Raw genomic sequence first — 18,199 nt, forward strand, 5'->3', positions numbered from 1 at the left:
TTTCACGCCTAGTTCTCAGAGACTATAAGAGCTGTAGCCACCAAATTGTGTGCCGACTCCCGTGATATCACACTGAATCAAGTTTCCTTTCACACGCCCGCCTCCGCCCCCAGCGGATATCAGTGCCACATATTTGAAGAAAACACGAGAAATCCAAAAACGCAGAATAGAGAAAGACTATCTACTAGATCGCCGAATCTGAATCAGATCGGATCATTATTAGAATGAAGAAAACCGTTTAGAGTGGTGACGCTACTCATTTTCTCTCTCACTCTTACTCGTGCAGTGTGCGCGCTCTGACGCGTCTGGTGTTGGTGTGAGTAGTGAGAGAGAGGGAGAAATCCGGCACTGTACATACTGACTAAGTATTGGGTAAAAAAGAAGAGCCGCAGCCCATGCCGCGGCTCACAACGTTGCCGCTTGTTTTAGATGACAACTTGGCATAAATATTTATTTAAATACATACAATATATATATTTCAATGTTCTCAATAGTGGTATATGGGCAAAATGTTAGGTGCGCTTGCATTTGTATCGAGCTGCAGCATCTCTGGGCGTGCACTGTGTAACGCTGTAAATTCTCGGCTATTTAATTATCGTTTCCTACCATAAAATGTTTGCATTGCATATTTGTTTCCTTCTTTCTTTTTATCTTTCTCTCTTCAGCAATTCGGTTTCTTCACTGGCTTTCTTTTTTTCTCTTGCCGTTTCAAGTGTATAACTACAATAAAAATATATATATATATATATATATATATATATATGAAGTATATAATATGTGTATGTATATACTTTAGGTGGTGCAATGTGCAAAAATCTGCTGTGCAGTGCATCATTATCATTTATCATTATTTCAATATATAGTTTTGTTTTGTTTGCTTTTTTTTTAGGTTTCTTTGTTGCTGTTTGTTGCATAAAACGTTAACAATTTGTTTGTTGTTAATAATACATATGTATACGATTGTATAACAATTAAAATGGAACAACGTCGATAAAGGAAGTGCGTGCACATTGAGTGAGTAGATTCGAAAAATGACATTAAGAAATCGAAAATTGCTTTCAGTATAGGAAACACGAATACGAATTAGTACACTTAGAAATACAACAGCTTAAATATTGCATATCCTATAATTAAGTTAATGCTTTTTGAGATTTACTTGGCCCTGGCAAAAAGGAAAGAAAATGGAAACTAATTGAGGCACAGACTAAGCCCCCTTCCGTAACTAATATTAAATCGAGAACGTAAGCGTATAAAAAAGGAACTAAACTAAGCGAAAACGTAAACATAAACAAATTCATGGAAAGCTGTTCTATGGCTCATATGCTAGCTCGTTCATAAGCTTGGCTTATATCATTTAACTTTTGGCTTAACAATTTTATTTTTGTAAGGCTGCTCTTGGTTTTCCCTTCCCTTGCCCTTCCCTTCCCTTCCTTTCCTTTCCTTTAATTTCTCTTCTCTGCCCTACATTTAGTTTTAGTTAGTAAACGTTGGCTTTTTGTGAGCGTTCTAGGAGGCAAAAGTAGAACATAAATCTCAGAATATTTTCAGTTTTTGCAGAAAACGCATTAGGGGCGCACTGAGGCAGGCGCTGGCCCTAGCCCTCGGCTCGGTTCTTGGGTTAGCAGCAAAAGAGGCTCCGCCATTCGCAATTCACGATTGCTCCCTCTTTTGCCTCTTTGGCTGTTAATTGCAGTTAAGTGTGTTCTGGTTGGGGCTGTTGCGGGCTGTCACGTTGTTGTGATTGATCTGATTCGATTGCGTAATGCTGACACTGTCGCTGGTCTTCCACGAGAGCAGCTTATTGAGCAGCCGGTCCATGTACGGATTGCTACCCAGACGCATCACCTGTCAGAGAACAGAAAGAGAGAAGAAAGCACAGAAAGCACATCCATTAGCTATTAATAATGCAATCAATTTAGTTCAAGGACAAACTACCTCTGCCCGCGCCTCCGCATCAAGCGTCTCGAGAACCTTGCGTGTGTACTGAAAACTTCCCAGCTTTTCCAGCAAACTGATGCAGTACTTCTTGACCTCAATGTCGTGCGTGCGCTGGCGTAATATGTCTGCGGATACGAAACGTAACTTGATGAGTGGCAAGCCTTGGGTCAAGTCTGTGGGACTTACGTAGAACCTGTTTGTCCTGCTTTTGCGAACGCACCGCATGGATCACTGGGAAACCGAACTTGCCCTCCGTCAGATCCTCAGCGAAGCTCTTGTTCTCCGTGTACTGTAGGGCAGAGAATGGTCAGTGCTTGAGTGTCAGTGTTTAGGTACTAGCAGCACTCACCTCTTTCAAACTCAAATTACAGTAGTCATCACGAATTTGAAAGTACAGTCCCAGAATTGCAGTCAGCTTTGAGTAATCCTCCTTGTTGGCACTAAACAGCTGCATGAGGCGAATTGCCAGCATGAACAGGCCGCCAGTCTTGCGTACAGTCATCAGTTTGTAATCCGATTCGGAGGGGCATGTGAAGCTATCCCGCCAGTAGATCTCCATTCCCTGGCCTCGATGCAGCTCCAGCAGTTGTTCCGTATACACTTTGGTTGCCTTCAAAGATTGATTGTGGGATTGATTAATTGAATTCCATTTGAATCGTGGATATCAGAGGACATACTTCTGGATGTCCCAGCAGCTGCACCTTCTCCAGCGCCAGAAACAGGGCATAGTTAGCCGCATTTATGGTGCTAGCCACGCCATAGATTGAATGGGCCACGGGCACACCTCTGCGAAGGATCGAATTGTCTTCAATATCATCAATGCTGTAAGTTAGTAGCAAGAACACATATTGAAGAGCAGGTCAGTGAATCAATCGATCATCTATGGTAGTGTATTATAATCATACTAGCAATCATACTACAACTAAACTGAGAGAATGAGAATATTTACTTAAAGCGTGAGTCACGCTTCCATCTCCAGGCATCCACAACATGCTAAAACATATTTATGCACACGTGTGTACGTACTACGTACATACGTACGTGTTGTATGCCTCTCATAATAATAGATGTGTAAATTTAAGCCCCGCTTTAAGGCCAACATCATCGCTTCAATAACTACGTTGCCCGCCAGGCAAAACCGAAGGCAAAGGCAAAGGCAAACTGGGCAACCCAACATTTGCGTAATTAAAAAATGTTTGCGCTCCGCCAAAGCTGGCAGAACCATTGAAAGGGAATTGGATGGCATGGAGGCGTGGGCGTTGGAGCGACAACGCACAAAGGGCGGCAGCGCAGGAGGCGTCGAGAGTGGAGGAGAGTGGGGCCGGGCCTCGAGGAGCCTCTGGATAGTGATGAGAAAAATGATGGTGAATGGTGGGCGTGCTGCGTTGCAAGAGTTGTCACAATGCCTGTCGGCTGTCGGCTGGCTGGCTTGCTGGCTTGCTGGCTGACTAAATGACAATGGGCATAAGTGCATGAATGAGGCGCCTGACTGACGGACAGGACGGGACGGGTTGAGGTGCCATCGTAGGAGGTGGGAAAGTGGCTGGCTGCCTCGTGGCTGTTACTTGCAACTGACATAGTTGTAAAACTAAGTTTTTGCCGATATGAAAATGCATTAGGAACAGAATAGAACATGGCGAAGACAAGGCACTTGGGACGACCGGACACGAGAGGAGACAAAATGGAAATGGAAAGAATGTCAAGGAACAATGAAGAGATTTTAAGCAGAATTAAGGCCATTTCAAAGAATTTGAATTTGAATAACAGGCGACAGGTGGCCCAGGGACGAGTGGCATGACAGTCTTAGTTTGCCTGATTGAACAGAGAGCGAGAGGCAGAAAGAGAGAGATGAAAAGCCATGAAGGAAACTTAGAGCTGATTAGCTGCTGCTTGATGATAGTGACAATTCGCAAGGGACGCACTAAGCTCCACTGCTGCTGGCATCTTACAGACAAAGGCCTTAATTGAAAAGCGGCAGACACACTTCAATTGGGACAGTTCAGAGTTTAATTGTTGCCGGGAGCTGCAAGGCAGGCAGCATCCTCTTCCCTCTTCTCATTCCCCATTCCACCCACTCGGGGGGAATGGAATGGATAGAAATCGAAATAATTTATGCAATTCCAGTTCGGGCAATGAAATGCCAAGAAATTCAATTGAAAAAGTATTGTAAACAGCCGATTCTGCGGGCTCATGATGAAATTTTGGAATTGATTTGAGGCTAACACGTACGCACACACAGCCGAGCAGAGCAGAACATTATCCAATATAGCGGCCAAACAAGGCCGCCAGTTGGATCCGTCGAAAGGGTGTGAGTCATCGGCAAATAGAACCAGAACTGCCCTCCCAACGGTCATACGCTAAACGGATAAAGTCTGCTGATACACTGTGTGCTCAAACGATGATAAGAAGACTCCAATGAGCTCCATATGGGAGATACGTTTTGGGGCAGTGCAGCACTTCTCATTTTCCCCAAAATAATAAAAAAAACTTCACACCCCAAATGGCCGTTCAGCTGAAATCTATATAAACGAAAGCAAATAAACAAAAAAAGTCTATACAAAATGCTGTGCAAGTGTGAAGTGAGATTTAACAGAGATACCATGGGTATGGGTATGGGTATAGGTATGGGGTTGGGGTCAAAAGTGTGGCATGGGGGAAGGTAAACAAAAGCTACGGGCAGAGAGAGCCACAAATGCAAAAGCAAAGGTCAAATTTAAAATTAAAACATGCTACACATGATTAGTTTTGAATGCAATATCGAAAGGTTTTCCATACTATACAGGCACATACTACATAGATGCATATACAATATATATACTCACAGCAAACTGGAATTATGCAGCATTTGTACAATGTCGCCAATCTGCGCCAACTTTTCGGCCGGTATGAGCAACCAGTGATTGAAGGCCAAGGCCAGCTCGGAGCGAAATTGTTTGCCAGGAATCTGTTGTATGTATGTGAAGGGCTGCAGCAGAATCTGGGATAAGCGATGGGATACACGTGGGTGCGTGGGCGACATGTAAATAAACCGTAAAGAAGTGGGAAGAAAAGAAGTGAACCGAGAAGTAGATTAGTTTGGGGTTTTTGGGGTGTCGGGGCGCAGGCCCAGACCCAGACACAGGCCCAGGCGCTGGCGTCAATCTTTAAAATGCCAAAGTTCAGGCTCTTGAATGATTAAACGGAAGGGATAAGTACCTCATCCTGCTCTTTTTGCGTTGATTTATCTTTGGTTTTCTGCAATATACTGTTCAGTTCTTCCATTGTTGGGCCGCGAGTCTTGCCTTTGCTTTGTGTTGTGTTGTGTTGTTGCTGTGGCGTGTGGGGCGGCGATGTTTACAACGAAGCACCGCGATACGCGTGACTAGAATGGTTTCGTACGCCGCTCGTTTACCTAAGCGAGAAAAACGTTTCGAAGAGGCAACAAGGGCAACGCCGCGCACTGCTTTAGGACCAGAAAAAGACTGTTATTGAAGTTATTCTGCGACCAGCCATTTGTATTGTTGTGAAACGGCGACTAGTAGAGCCAGAAAATCATCGATGGAACTATCGATTCATCGGATTCTGCTTCGCAACGATATCGATGGTATCGTCTCACTTCTCCCATCTCTATTTCGGGCAAGGTGCCTGCGTGGAAAAACTTTCTAGGCTGATTTTGAGTAACAATCTGTTAAAATTACTGATATTTACAAAGAAATCAACGTGACAATGGCAGAACCACTTCCCATGCGCATCAATTGGAATCCTGATTTGAAACACAATCAAATGGAGCGGTAAGTTAGATGGAACAACAAGCCAAAGTCCCAATCACATGCTCTCTTTATTATTGTTTCCACAGCTGGATATGCATTTACCCCGCCTATATCAATAGCAAGAAGACTCGCCAGGAAGGTCGTCGGCTGCCCAAGGAGAACTGCGTCGAGAATCCACACTACCACGAGATGCGAGATGTTCTGTCGGTGACCAACATGCACTTTCTGGTGGAGACACTTAAATATCCCCGCGAAATCAGCAGGGAGGCGCAATTCCGAGGCCGGATTCGCGTCCAACTCCGCAATGCCGATGGCACGTTGTGCAGCAAAGACTTTCCCTCGCGAGAATCTATCATGCAGTACATTGCCGGTAAAATACCCCAGCTGAAGACGCGCCAGAACAAGTCGGCGGATTCTTTCCATCAGCCCCAACTGCAGTCAAGCGGCTCTGGAGCTAGCGGCGGCGGGAGTGGTGGTGGTGGTGGCGGCGGCAAGAAGGGCAAAGGCAAGCGCCGCTGATGATTTCAATCATGTTTTTAATGACATTTGTTTAGTTGGTTTCTTTTGTAATAAATTCTGTAAACAGAAATTTCGTACCCGTATGTTGTGTTAAGTTCAAGTGCAGGTATTTGCCCTTGGCATGCGGATCTGTCCCAAAAAGAGAAATCAGCTCACAGAACATACGACTCAAGCATAGAACAGAACCCCATTTAGAAATGTTTCAAGATCACACGATGTCAGCGAAATTCCGGCGAACTGAATAAAAAAACAAAATCGAAAATCAAGCGACTGTCACGAAGCGGAGAAACATCTAAAATTTCACCTGGTCAGCGTATAAAAACCGTCGCGCGTTGCAATCGTACATCCACAACCCAATTCGAGAGCCGCCAAGACGGAGCCACACGACCCGACCATGACACCGGAAACGATGAAACATCGCAGCCTCTACGCCTACACCATAGCCCTAGTCTTGGTTTGGCTGGCAGTCCTTCAACTGCATCTGGCTGCTGCAGTGGCTGCAACCACGGAATCCGCGCTCTCCACTTTATCGCCGTCAGCGGCAGCATCTCGTAATGCTAATCCCCTGACGGAGGCCAAGCACGAGCTGAACTGCAAAGCCCTCTGCGAGCACTGCGGCTGTTTGGGCTTCTACTGCGGGGAAGAGTGTCTCTGTGAGTGCAACAACGAGAACTCGGACACGGAATGCATTCGCACCATGCAGGCAAACGCGAAAACACTGAACAGTCCCTTTCAGATTCTCATACAGGGCCCGAGCAGCAACCGATTCGTCCGCAATGCCCAGCAGTTTGAGCAGAGACGGGATCTGGTGACCAGGAGTGCCACTGGCCTGAAGACCGCTCGTAATCGTCGAAACACCATTACCATCTATAAGCCCTCAAGGTCGGCTAGCAAGAAGACAGCCAGTCAACTGACGGTCAATGCTCTGGAAACACCCTCGAAAGTGACCAAGGAATCGGAGCTAGCAAGGCATAAGCGATCTGTAGATCACCTGGAGTGGTTCAACGATTTTGCCAGTACATTGGTGCGCCCTTCTCCTTTGGGGACACGTGGCCAGAAGCAGCGGGAGCCCAAGCCCGCGGCATTCAAACGCCAAGCCGCTCCAGTGGAGCCTATCACAGTTACACGTCGGGAACCTTGGTTCTTTGAGCAGAATGGCACACCCCTCCTACGTCCTGCACCCCTGCAGAAGCGACAGCAGGCGATTCGTGACAGCAAAAGGTCCTGGAAAACCAAGAAGACTACGTCCCGCCAGGCCGCATCCATGGAACAGTCGCAGAAAGAAGCAAACAAGTTTGGGCGGGATATTAGACCGCTGCAAGATGCAATGCAAGCGGTGGAGCGTATTCCGCGCGTCCTCCAGGACACTGTGAGCCATTTGTCGTCAGACAACAACAGCGGGGATGTCTTCAGCCTGAACATCATGAACGATGATGACGTTGAGCGCAAGGGGCAGGCACCTGTTCCTCGTCGCCCCAGTGGCCGCTCCATGAGCTTTTACCGCAACGACATTAGTCCCGAAGCTGTGACCCTAGCTCCTGCTAAAGGTCTCGCACCTCCCGCTCCGCTATTACCCCAACGTGGCCTCCTCTTCCCTTGGCTGCGGCAACAGCGCTTGATGCGTCTTCAGCAAGTTCGCGGAAATCAGTAGAACACATAAACAGCACGTTTTTTTATTTTCTTTGTTGTATATTTTTAAGTAAAACAATAAATTTTCAAATTGCAACCTTTTAAAGCGTTAAATCTAGTTATGTGCATTTTAAAATCGATGATATTCATCGACGTAACCTTGTTATCGTAACGCACCATGCAGGCGGAAGACACCTAAAGGTTTATAAGATTTGAAACGGGCGCATTTGAAAGCACGGATAGCCGCGATGTCGAATTGTTTTCTAAATTTAAAAAAGTAGTTGATATCACCAAAAATTATATTACCAAATATATATTAATATTCTATATCAAAATATATATTCAACTTATCTACCTTTGACCGTTTCTTTTGCGTTGCGATGCCACAGCTCCGCCGTTGCAACAGGTAGCACTAACAAAATTGGTAAAAAAAAGGTGCATCGCAAGTGAACTGAACCCTTCCCCCATCCCCACAAAGAGTGCAAGAACAAAGGGGGCTATTTATTACATTCACTGAGAGAAGATATATGTATAGCTTCGGTTGTGAGAGCGTGAAGTGCACGAGACGAGTGTGTTTTAACGTAAAAGAGAGTAAAAACCAAAAAAGAGACAATGAAAACAATTCATTTATAAACGAGAATGTGAACGTACAATATGAGCATATTAATTTGTGTCGCTTGTACATAAGGAAATATACATAACAACAAAGAAGTAAATAGCTATGCCCTTGCCAAATACTTATTTCTTTCGAATGTGAAATCAATTCAAAATCAAATACACAAGTGAAAGAGAGTGAGAGCGTAAGCATATACGAATATGTAAAAGGTGATTTCAAAGACCATATAGCCTCCGTTCAACGGTCGGTCAACTGGTTGCTTCGCTACATTTGTTTCTCCTATCCCCCAATCGGTGTCTGAGTGTGTTTGTGTTTGTGTGTGTAAAGATCCACCAAACCAGAACGGGGGTACTGTTCGCCGTTAACTGGATCCAAGTGTAGGGAGTGTAAGAAAACTCAAGAGCTTACCTATTTTTAGCTGCTTTTGAGAATACATGCATGCATCGAACAGTGTGCATTCAGCTTCATGGGAGAGCCAATCACAAAATCTGGAATTTGAATGCCGAACGAATTTTTCCGAGTGGAAGGGAATGGAATCATTAACGTCGAGCAGTTCGAGGTTACACTATCAACAAACAGAAACGCTACGAAAACCCCCATTTCTCTTGTGTGTTTCCCGATGGTGTGATCCGGTGGTGACGAGGCGAAATTGATGAAAATTTTGAATGCCCAATTCGATAAATAAAATCATGTAATAAAACGACAGGGTTCCCTTCTAGCGTTATCTGCGGAATGATATAGCTCATACCGATAGTGGCTTTAACTAATTCACACACACACGCACGCAATAACAGTTCCATGGAACGGGGAAGAAAACAGCTGCACTGAATCAGTCTGCGATTGTCTTTATCTCTTATAATTGCTAAGATAAGTTGGGCAAACTGTTTCTGGGCAATGGGGAGGGAGGATAATCGACCAACAGAGCATGCAGATAATCCATTGAAGTGGCATGTTTTAAAGTCTTTATATAGTGGAAGCCCTTACAAAGAAGGTGATATTATCAGCTAGAAATAACTAGAGCTCGTACGAGTATGTACGATCAAAGGGCATTTTAGTTTACATTATACAAAAATGAATTTTACAAAGAAAACAATAATGTTTGTAATTTTGTCCACTTACAGAATGAGACAGCCTGAGGTTAGGAATTGATAGATCCACTCAAAGACATATACCCAGGATCACCATGGATTTTGTCCGCAAAATGCGCTCCCGCATGGAAACCAAAAGACTGCCCGAGGATGTCGACGATGGACTGGAGACCCTGGAGGAGTACACGCAGCGCTGGCGCTCCGTGCGCACCATCTACTTTACAATGTTCCTGATGGCGCTGGGCTTTAGCATCATCATCACGGGGATATGGCCCTTCCTCAACAAGGTAGGTGTCTCTTTTTGAACAGCTTCCTGACCTCCGAAATCTTATGCAAATCTCTCTCCAGCTAGATCCCGATGCGGGCAAGGAGTTCATGGGTCTGATAGTCGCCGCCAATCCATTGGGACAGATGATCTTCAGTCCTATATTCGGCTGGTGGGGCAATAAGCTAGGCACCATTCGCCTCCCGCTGCTCCTTTCACTAGCCTTGTTCACTGTAGCCAGCGGCATGTACTCCTCATTGGAGCTGCGCCCCCCCAATGTCAAGTACTGGATGCTGGCCTCAAGATTTCTGATTGGAGTCAGTTCGGCAAACATAGCCCTGTGCCGATCCTACTTGTCGGCCGCCACGCGAATCAGCGAGCGCACCCATGCCGTCTCTATGGTGTCTTTGGCCCAGGTTTTGGGTTTCATCATCGGCCCGACACTCCAAGCGGCAGTCACACCGCTGGGTGCTGAGGGTCATGTCTGGCTTCGGGGCAAGATGCACTTTAACATGTACACGGGCTCCGGCTGGATCAATGTGATCATGAGTATGTGCAACTTCCTGATGTTCCTACCCGGCGTATTTGAGGTAAGTCACAAATTAATGATGGTAGCGTAGCTTTCTAACCTACAGATTTCTCTGTTCTGATTTTAGGAACACAAAATAGCCGCTCGCGAGGTAATGGTCATGCAGGGTGGCACTTCAGAGCGAGATACGTGGAAGGGCATCAAGCCGAGTTACCTGTCCGCCTGGACCCTGATTGTGGCCTTCTTTGTGCTCGTCTTCAACTTTGTGCTCCTCGAGACGTAAGTTCTTCCAAAGACTCAGAGCTAAAGTGTTTCATGTTTCATATTTACCAGTTTGGGCACGTCGTTGACGATGGATATGTTCGCCTGGTCGAACGAGCAGGCGCTCTGGAACATGGGCATCATGATGACAACTGCAGCCATAGTTTCGCTGGTGACATTCGTGATGATCGAACCGATGTGCAAGCTGTTCGCCGAACGTTACGTGCTCATCTGGGGCGGCTTCTCGCTGATGGTACTGGGCCGGGTGCTCTTCCTACCATGGGGACCCGATCCACCTAAGGTGGCTCTGGCCTTTAATGCAAGCCTCAATCTAAGCTACGAAGATCCCTTCTATCTGGGCTGCCCAGCCACACAGGAGTGGTGTGCTGTGATTCCAGCCGTGACCCTGACACAGTTCATCATTGGCTTTGCCCTCACCTCCGTGGGCTATCCAATTGGCGTGACCCTCATCCAGACCATCTTCTCGAAGGTGCTTGGGCCGCGGCCTCAGGGCGTCTGGATGGGCTGGATGACTGGCTCGGGTTGCCTGTCACGCGTCTTGGGTCCTGTCTTTGTTGGCTCCATTTACACCAGATTAGGAACTTACTGGACCTTTGGGGTTACATCGTTTATGATGCTCGTCGCAATGATTGCGCTGCAGTGTGGCAAGTGAGTTTTACACAGATTTCCGTCTGATATTCAGTTGAAATTAATCCGTCCTCCTTCCAATCGTTATTTTCAGTCGCCTTCTCATCCCGCCCACATTCGACAAGCCAGCGCCTGTGGAGCTGCAAGAATTGAGTAAACTCAATGGCACACAAATAGAAGACAACTCACCGGATGAATCGCTCATTTCCGAAAAGCACACTGAGCCCACCTAACCACAGTTCCAGCTGCCTTGCGTAGCGCGGAGTTGCCTTGAGCTGTAGAATAATGTTGCAATACTGCCTTTAGAATATCGTCCTTAAATATCCTAGGTTTACAAACGTCCCCCATTTGGTATATAGAAACCAATATATTCATATATTTTTGCATATTTTCGACTGCTATCGATTCTTTATTGGAACACACAAAACTTCACAATATTCAATAACGTTCGATCGTTTAATTGCGGCAGAGGGCAAGAGCAGTCGTTGTCTAGTTAGTGTGTGCGTGTTTGTGTGTGTGGGGCGTGGTCTCGACCAACATGCACAGGATTGAGGCGGTCCAGCGTGTGTGGAGGAGCAAATGGGGGAAAATGCTGCGACAAATATGGTATTCTCTTGTTTAAGTTTACGATTAGTGTTAGTGTAGTAAAATACGAGTACGCGGCAGCAACAAGTGTGTAAATGTGGTCGGCACCAGCACATTTAGCCGAGGATAACAACATGCTGCTGCTGGCGACCAGCTGAGCAGCCACAAGTCTGTTTCTGTTCTGAAAGTGTTTGGGTATGCCAAAGCGACTGCCACTCAGCTGCTGCCGTGATAGTAAAACTCATCTCAGTAGGGCGCATAGCGGCGACCCGGTGGAGAGGGACCGCGCATACCTCGTGACGAGATCATGCGGTCGTCAAAGGAATCACGACTAAAGTCCTCATAGCCATGGGGTGTTGGCGAGCTGGGGGAAAGGAAATGGCAAACGGCAGAAATTAGGAAAGGTTTATAAAAAGGCTTCAACTGTTCTGTCACCTACCCATAACGACTCATTCCATTGCTGCTGCGTGGTGGCGGTGGCGAGCGACGACTGAACATGGTGTCATATCCACGTGTGACGCTGCAAGAGCGCAGGCTGCCGCTCAACGGAGGCGGCAATGGCATGGGCTCGCGTCGTGAAATCGGTGGTGGTGGGAAGTCGCGCATACGCGATGACTGATAGCGACGCTCGTACAGGTCGCGTGAATCCTCGAAGCGGCGGTCATAGTAATCATAATCCTGTGGGGGGAAAGATAATCAATTAGTTGCTGTGAGACGCGGGGAGAGGTGAGCATTGGATGATGTTTTGAAATGTATGCTGCATTTACCCTAAAGCCATCCATAATGCGATCACGCAGGAATGGCGGCGGAGGTGGTGGTGGCGGATAAGGATCACGACCGTACATACGATCTCTGTAGCCACCGGCACTGAGCGGCGATGGCGGTTCGCGTCCGCCTCCGGTGCTGCCATAGAGGCGCGGACACTCTTTCGACCAATGACCGGAACGGCCGCAACGATAACACTGCTCCGGATCGCCCATGCCCGGTTTGGGGCGCACACGACTAGTCGATACTTGAACCTTGAGCGGTTGGCCATCGACCACGCGACCGTTCAACTCCTTGATGGCATCCTGCACATCACCCACACAGTCCAGATGCACGAACCCATAGTTGCGCACAATGTCGCACTCGACGACGGTGCCGTATTTCTGAAACAGCTCACGCACCTCTGGTGCCCGCGTTTTATCGGTTAGATTTCCCACGAAGATTTTCGTAGTGGGCGTGTTGGGGGCGCGACGACTTTTGGCAGCCTCCACTTTGATGGCATTATCATTCAAAACGTAACCGTTCAAGTTCTGTATGGCATCGCGACCCTGCTGTTCGGTTTCCATGTGCACAAACCCATAGTTCTTGACCACATCGCACTCGACGACTGTACCGTATTTCTCAAAGAGCGCACGCAGCTCGGTAGCCTGAGTTTTTTCATCGAGATTCCCGATGAACAACTTGAACGTGCCGGCTCCGGGCATAGCGGCAACGGGTTCGGCTGCGTTGTCGTCCACGGTTCTTGCGTTTCTTGAAATTGGGGGAAAATCCGGACTTACGCGGCGGCGTTTGTTGGCGGAGCGGTTTCTTTATCGCGATTGCGACGACAGCGACGGCAGGTACGAGGAGATAACCGCGACCTCAAAGTGAAAGAAGAAAACAATGCAATTTTCATCTTGTTCGAACCAATATACTCAAAGTCATTAAACAGGAACGCGTATGCCGCGAACGTCTGGCATGGATGCTACCACTTTGAATATCTCTTTCTTGAGGTAGCGAGGCGAGGCACGTCATGCACAGTGTCTTGCATTAATTGGCGTCGGCACAAGTACATACATACACAAAAAAAAGATGGCGACAACAGGCTCACACATTCATTTTTCACGGTTGCAGTGGTGCGCTGGGGCTGCCGCTTCAACAAATTTTCAAATGCTTTCAACGACTTACCTGTGTGTCCTGTAAATTTTGCTATCAATGCACGAAAAATTACTTTAATTTTATTAAAAGAATTTCCCCAATCTTTTCTTTCTGACAGAATTAGAGACAGTGTGACCGCGTATTTATCGTTAAAATATACCGTCCCACCCTCAGAAATATACCAAAATATGGCGTTTAATTTTAAACATATTCCATAAATATACTAACGAGTTCAAGTTCTATTATACATATTCCTCGTTTTTTATATTCCGTGTAATATAACTAACTTAATAGAACCCTCAGCCCTGACTGGCTTATTTTAACCCCTTGCTTTTATTGAATCTTGTCTGAAAAGAGGTTTTAGCGGTCAAACAAAAAAACGAAAGAGGATAGTCGCTCATATTGTTCAATTTGTTTATTCCGTTGAATAATTCTGGCTTACTAAAACTTAGTTCTGCCCACAAAATTTTAGGTCGTTGATGAATACATTTTCTTCAAGATTAGTTAGTTTTTAGTCCTTGCTTTTATTGTATTTTGGCTAAAACAAGGCATAAACAAAATAGTTCAACAAAAAAAAAAAAAACAGTCGCAATATTGCTGGTATTTGAAGACCTATTTCTTTAATTTTATATGAAGATCCTGTTTTCCGAACTGTTTTTAAAACGTAATTAATAAAAAAAATTTACCAAATTTATATGTTTTAGACATGTTCATGCATATGATTAGTATCTTGTAACCTACGGAGCCTGGGATGACAAACATTTTTTCAATTCTATATATTTTTCCCAAGAGAACAGTGCTGCTAAAATAAGCGAGATTTCAGAAAAATACAAGCTAGAACAAGCTAACAATTGTAAAAAAAAAATGGGCTAAAACATAGGCTACAAATAAAACAGCACATAAATATATACATTTCTTATTATGTTATTATATCACCCAATTCGCTATTACTCTAATTGGTACATTTATCGATGGAACGTATTAAATTTAAAAATTTCACGGTAATTGGTAGTTTGCCATGACGGCGCAATCCATAGCCGTTAAATTTCCACAGAATTTTATTCGTATATATCATATATAATATTAAGTTAAAGGACTTAACAGTCATTTTGTTCCTAAGTCTGGCCCTAACAATATTCATTTGACTGCATACCCGTTCAATCACAGCATTTGACCACAGTAGACTTAAAATTCCAATGCCAAATAACATATAGCGTCATAACATATAGTCAGTACTTCTGACCAAAGCTTTATAGTTTCCACTTTTTAGTGAAATTAAAAAACGCTAGATTTAAGGCTATAAGCATTTTTAAAAATGTTCAAGCATATTCGTTTTAAAATATGTTAGATCTAGTTTTAAATATGCTAAAATGGCAACACTGCAACAGAATACTATACTTGCACAGGGTTGTGTTACAACAAATTTCAGTATTTTGTGCGATAATCGTCACTATTATCGGTTTCTCCAAGCTATCGGTTTTTTGGAACAGTGCTGGCTAACTTCGAATGTTTGGCTTTGCGCAGCACTAGGCGGCTAAAAAAAGCGGGATTCTGAATTTTGATAAAGTTAATGCGAATTAAATTGTGTGCAAAATTATGGAGACGCCAACGGGTAGTGGATATTCCACTCGCCCCGAGCGCATTCCCACTCCCCGATTGTCTGAGCGTAAGAGGCAATTATTTCGCAGCCGCAGCACCAATCTGGACCAAATTGACGATGACGATGACGTTGGAATCCTTGGAATATCACCACTGAAACCACATGCCAGCTCAAAGAAGCCCAGCCATCTCAAATTTGATCGGGAACCTGAGGGAAGACTATTGCGCAGCAGCACGAGCAGTTCGCCGGAGACCAACAAGGAGAACAAAAAGATACGTGGAGGAGGAGTCGTGGCTGCCACCGATCAGCTGCCGCTCTTATTTACCAAAACAATGTGCATCAATAGCAATAGTAGCAGCATTAACAGCAGTCCACGCACGCCCAGAGCGAAGAAGGGTCATGTGATTATTCCAAAGTCGGATGACGATGGAAGTGATGCAGCTGAAGGCAACTCAATTCATCGAGTGGCCACAAAGCGAGTGCACACTACGGCTACGGCTACGTCAGTAGAAGCTGCCTCGTCGCAAGATTCGGATTTAGGGTCGCCGCAGTCTAAGCAGAAGAAGACTAACCTGGAGGGCAGCATTCCAACCATGGCATTCTATTCTCACAGCGGAACACCCAGTTTACGAAAGAAGGCGAATTCCGAAAAGGGAAACTCAATGAAGCACATAGATCAGCAGCAGCGCGGTGGCAAGGCGAAAACGTCACCAACGTCTCGGCCTCGGTTGGGCATCAATAAAGGAGTGCACCACAAGATACGGAAGCCAAATCGGTACGTTCCGCACAACCATTTGCCTCCCACTGATATAGATCACATCCTGGGCGCGCTGCGCAATGAGAAGCTCAAAAATCTGATCACTGATAAGCGGGAAGAGCGCGCAAAGGTAGAGCTCGTGCACCAAGTCCTGCACAGTGCTCGCGATCCGATTAAAATGGCCAAGCCGTTGAGTGTTTTAGCAGCAGATGACGCCAACAACAACATGCCCGAAGGTACGTGGCAACATACCTCAGACTTCTCCGATCTGAGTGAAGACGAAGAACAACAGTCCGATCCAGCTATGGAGTTGGAACCCATTATACCGCTCATTCGCCATGAAGCGGTCACCATCCCCCCACCTGAGCCGACGGATCTGAGCAAGCGCAAGTTCTTCAAGTCGGGAAGGAGGAGCAGCACGTGCATGGAAGTCAGGATCACTGACAACATAAAAGCCAGTGTAAGTCAGGGGAGGATTTCTCTGATCCAGCACCCCGCAAAGAAGGCACGAAGAGTGCGCGTCAAATCAGCTACCTTATTCTCTGCGGAGCAGGCCACCGTAGATGCCATTCTTCGGAATTTAGACGACACAGTCGTAGACGAGATAATCGAATCGAATAAATCAAAGGACACGACGATGTCTCCCATTGAGGCGAAGGACGCTCCCTCCGCTGAGGTGGAGGACGCTTCCATTGAGGTGGAGGAGGTCCCCGAAATGGTTGATTATCGGCATAAATTAATAAATACCGAAAGTGTTCACGATCATGATCCCGACTCCGATCCCTTTGCTAAATTCCGCCAGCGACTGCCTTATAACACCGATGATCCAGAGACCATGGAACAGCAGAAAATTCTTCTGGAGTTCCTGATTAGCAATAACATCTGTACGGACGAGTATTTCGAGTACTTCATTGGCGATCCCGAAAGTCACCAGGAGGAAGCCACACGGATTGTCGATCAGTTGTATATGGTGGTCCATGCTGAACAGTCGGCGCAGGAAGCTCCTATGAGGTCGGAGGCAGAAGCGGTGGTAGAGAAAGCGCCGACACCAGAGCCACAACCTCAGGAACAACCCTCTGATCCAGCAGTTATAAAGCCAAAACTCTTTCCCATATTCACACAACGTCTCCAGCCTGTTCCTCAGAAATGTACGCGACGCAAGCCAGATACCTCAATGCGATTGCAATCGGCGGCCACTGGTTCCGGTCAGTACCAAATCGACGCTGGACAGAAGGCATTCGGAGCGAGGCAATGCCAACAGTGCGGCTTGGTCTACACCGTCCACGAGCCGGAGGAGGAGAAGTTGCATCGGGAGTACCACAATTCCATACATGTTTTACGTTTTAAGGGTTGGCTCGACGAGGACATTGTGGGAGTGTATCCAGAATGGGCAAGCGATGGACGGATTATACGCATTAATCAAAATGCTCCTGCATTGCGACTCGAGAGGCTTAAGGATCTAATTGGAGTGGTGGATAAGGAACTGGGATATTCTTCGTACATTGTGCCAAAAGTGTTTTACGCATTTTTTGCCATACGGAAACAGCAAATTGTGGGTTTTTGCCTGGTGCAGCCCCTTACCCAGGCACATCGGTTCATTCAGGTTGATGGAACGGACTACTTTAGCGAGGATACTTACGAGGCCAGGTGAGAATATTCTCCTTTCTCTTTTTTTATTTTCAAATGAACATCTCGCCCTTGCAGTTGTGGCGTCTCTCGCATTTGGGTTTCACCTATGAACCGGCGTCAAGGAATAGCCAGCAAGCTCATGAGGACTGTACAGAGTCATACAATCTTGGGCCAGGAAATCTCTATGGATCGCATTGCGTTCAGCACACCAACCGATGACGGGCGGGCGTTGGCGCGACATATCACGAGAACCGATAATTTTTTGACCTACGACCAGTGATGTGATCAGGAAGGGAGAAGGGAAAATTGTACGGGCTATTGAATAGCTGGAGTTATGTTTGATTAAGGATTGCTTCGAAACCTGTTTTAGTTGTTAAGCCAGTTCGATTTTTGTATATGCAGATATTGTGTGGAATTAAAGCTATTTATATTTAATATTTTTAACTGTCGATCGATACATCAATCGATATCACCGGAAAAACGC

The 18,199-nt window shown here is 46.0% G+C and overlaps 6 protein-coding genes across 12 annotated transcripts; 4 read left to right on the top strand and 2 right to left on the bottom strand.

Annotated features, from left to right (window-relative positions):
• Positions 1 to 558: 558 nt before the first annotated feature.
• Positions 559 to 5,446, bottom strand: LOC108152067 (geranylgeranyl pyrophosphate synthase). 2 transcript variants are annotated; one of them, XM_017281088.2, is made up of 7 exons: positions 5,134 to 5,446; positions 4,761 to 4,915; positions 2,616 to 2,724; positions 2,288 to 2,548; positions 2,125 to 2,227; positions 1,936 to 2,063; positions 559 to 1,845 (listed from the first exon to the last, which is right to left on the bottom strand). In XM_017281088.2, the coding sequence occupies exons 1-7, from the start codon at positions 5,197 to 5,199 to the stop codon at positions 1,684 to 1,686; spliced, it is 984 nt and encodes a 327-aa protein (XP_017136577.1). In that variant the 5' UTR covers positions 5,200 to 5,446; the 3' UTR covers positions 559 to 1,683. The 2 variants fall into 2 exon arrangements, with proteins under 2 accessions (XP_017136577.1, XP_017136576.1); XM_017281087.2 differs by having other exon boundaries at positions 2,616 to 2,760.
• An 89-nt stretch (positions 5,447 to 5,535) lies between these two features.
• LOC108152068 (signal recognition particle 19 kDa protein) lies at positions 5,536 to 6,287 on the top strand. The gene is made up of 2 exons (XM_017281090.2): positions 5,536 to 5,708; positions 5,774 to 6,287. The coding sequence occupies exons 1-2, from the start codon at positions 5,644 to 5,646 to the stop codon at positions 6,204 to 6,206; spliced, it is 498 nt and encodes a 165-aa protein (XP_017136579.1). The 5' UTR covers positions 5,536 to 5,643; the 3' UTR covers positions 6,207 to 6,287.
• Positions 6,288 to 6,565: 278 nt separating this feature from the next.
• Positions 6,566 to 7,950, top strand: LOC108152065. Its single transcript, XM_017281085.2, has one exon. It carries the CDS (start codon positions 6,601 to 6,603, stop codon positions 7,855 to 7,857), a length of 1,257 nt encoding a protein of 418 aa, XP_017136574.1. The 5' UTR covers positions 6,566 to 6,600; the 3' UTR covers positions 7,858 to 7,950.
• Positions 7,951 to 8,154: 204 nt separating this feature from the next.
• Positions 8,155 to 11,630, top strand: LOC108152063 (major facilitator superfamily domain-containing protein 8). Of its 6 annotated transcripts, none has more exons than XM_017281078.2 (6): positions 8,155 to 8,241; positions 9,573 to 9,826; positions 9,888 to 10,394; positions 10,461 to 10,612; positions 10,667 to 11,263; positions 11,337 to 11,630. In XM_017281078.2, the coding sequence occupies exons 2-6, from the start codon at positions 9,635 to 9,637 to the stop codon at positions 11,473 to 11,475; spliced, it is 1,587 nt and encodes a 528-aa protein (XP_017136567.1). In that variant the 5' UTR covers positions 8,155 to 8,241; positions 9,573 to 9,634; the 3' UTR covers positions 11,476 to 11,630. The 6 variants fall into 6 exon arrangements, with proteins under 6 accessions (XP_017136567.1, XP_017136569.1, XP_017136568.1 ...); XM_017281080.2 differs by lacking the exon at positions 8,155 to 8,241 and adding an exon at positions 8,363 to 8,546; XM_017281079.2 differs by lacking the exon at positions 8,155 to 8,241 and adding an exon at positions 8,586 to 8,660.
• Positions 11,619 to 13,871, bottom strand: LOC108152066 (RNA-binding protein lark). Its single transcript, XM_017281086.2, has 4 exons — positions 13,760 to 13,871; positions 12,595 to 13,452; positions 12,267 to 12,505; positions 11,619 to 12,191 (listed from the first exon to the last, which is right to left on the bottom strand). The coding sequence occupies exons 2-4, from the start codon at positions 13,294 to 13,296 to the stop codon at positions 12,074 to 12,076; spliced, it is 1,059 nt and encodes a 352-aa protein (XP_017136575.1). The 5' UTR covers positions 13,297 to 13,452; positions 13,760 to 13,871; the 3' UTR covers positions 11,619 to 12,073.
• A 1,347-nt stretch (positions 13,872 to 15,218) lies between these two features.
• LOC108151076 (N-acetyltransferase eco) lies at positions 15,219 to 18,152 on the top strand. Its single transcript, XM_017279459.2, has 2 exons — positions 15,219 to 17,733; positions 17,791 to 18,152. Exons 1-2 carry the CDS (start codon positions 15,326 to 15,328, stop codon positions 17,993 to 17,995), a joined length of 2,613 nt encoding a protein of 870 aa, XP_017134948.1. The 5' UTR covers positions 15,219 to 15,325; the 3' UTR covers positions 17,996 to 18,152.
• The last annotated feature ends 47 nt before the right edge of the window (positions 18,153 to 18,199 follow it).

This window comes from Drosophila miranda, chromosome XR (assembly GCF_003369915.1).
Source record: "Drosophila miranda strain MSH22 chromosome XR, D.miranda_PacBio2.1, whole genome shotgun sequence".
Taxonomy (NCBI): Eukaryota; Metazoa; Arthropoda; class Insecta; order Diptera; family Drosophilidae; genus Drosophila; species Drosophila miranda.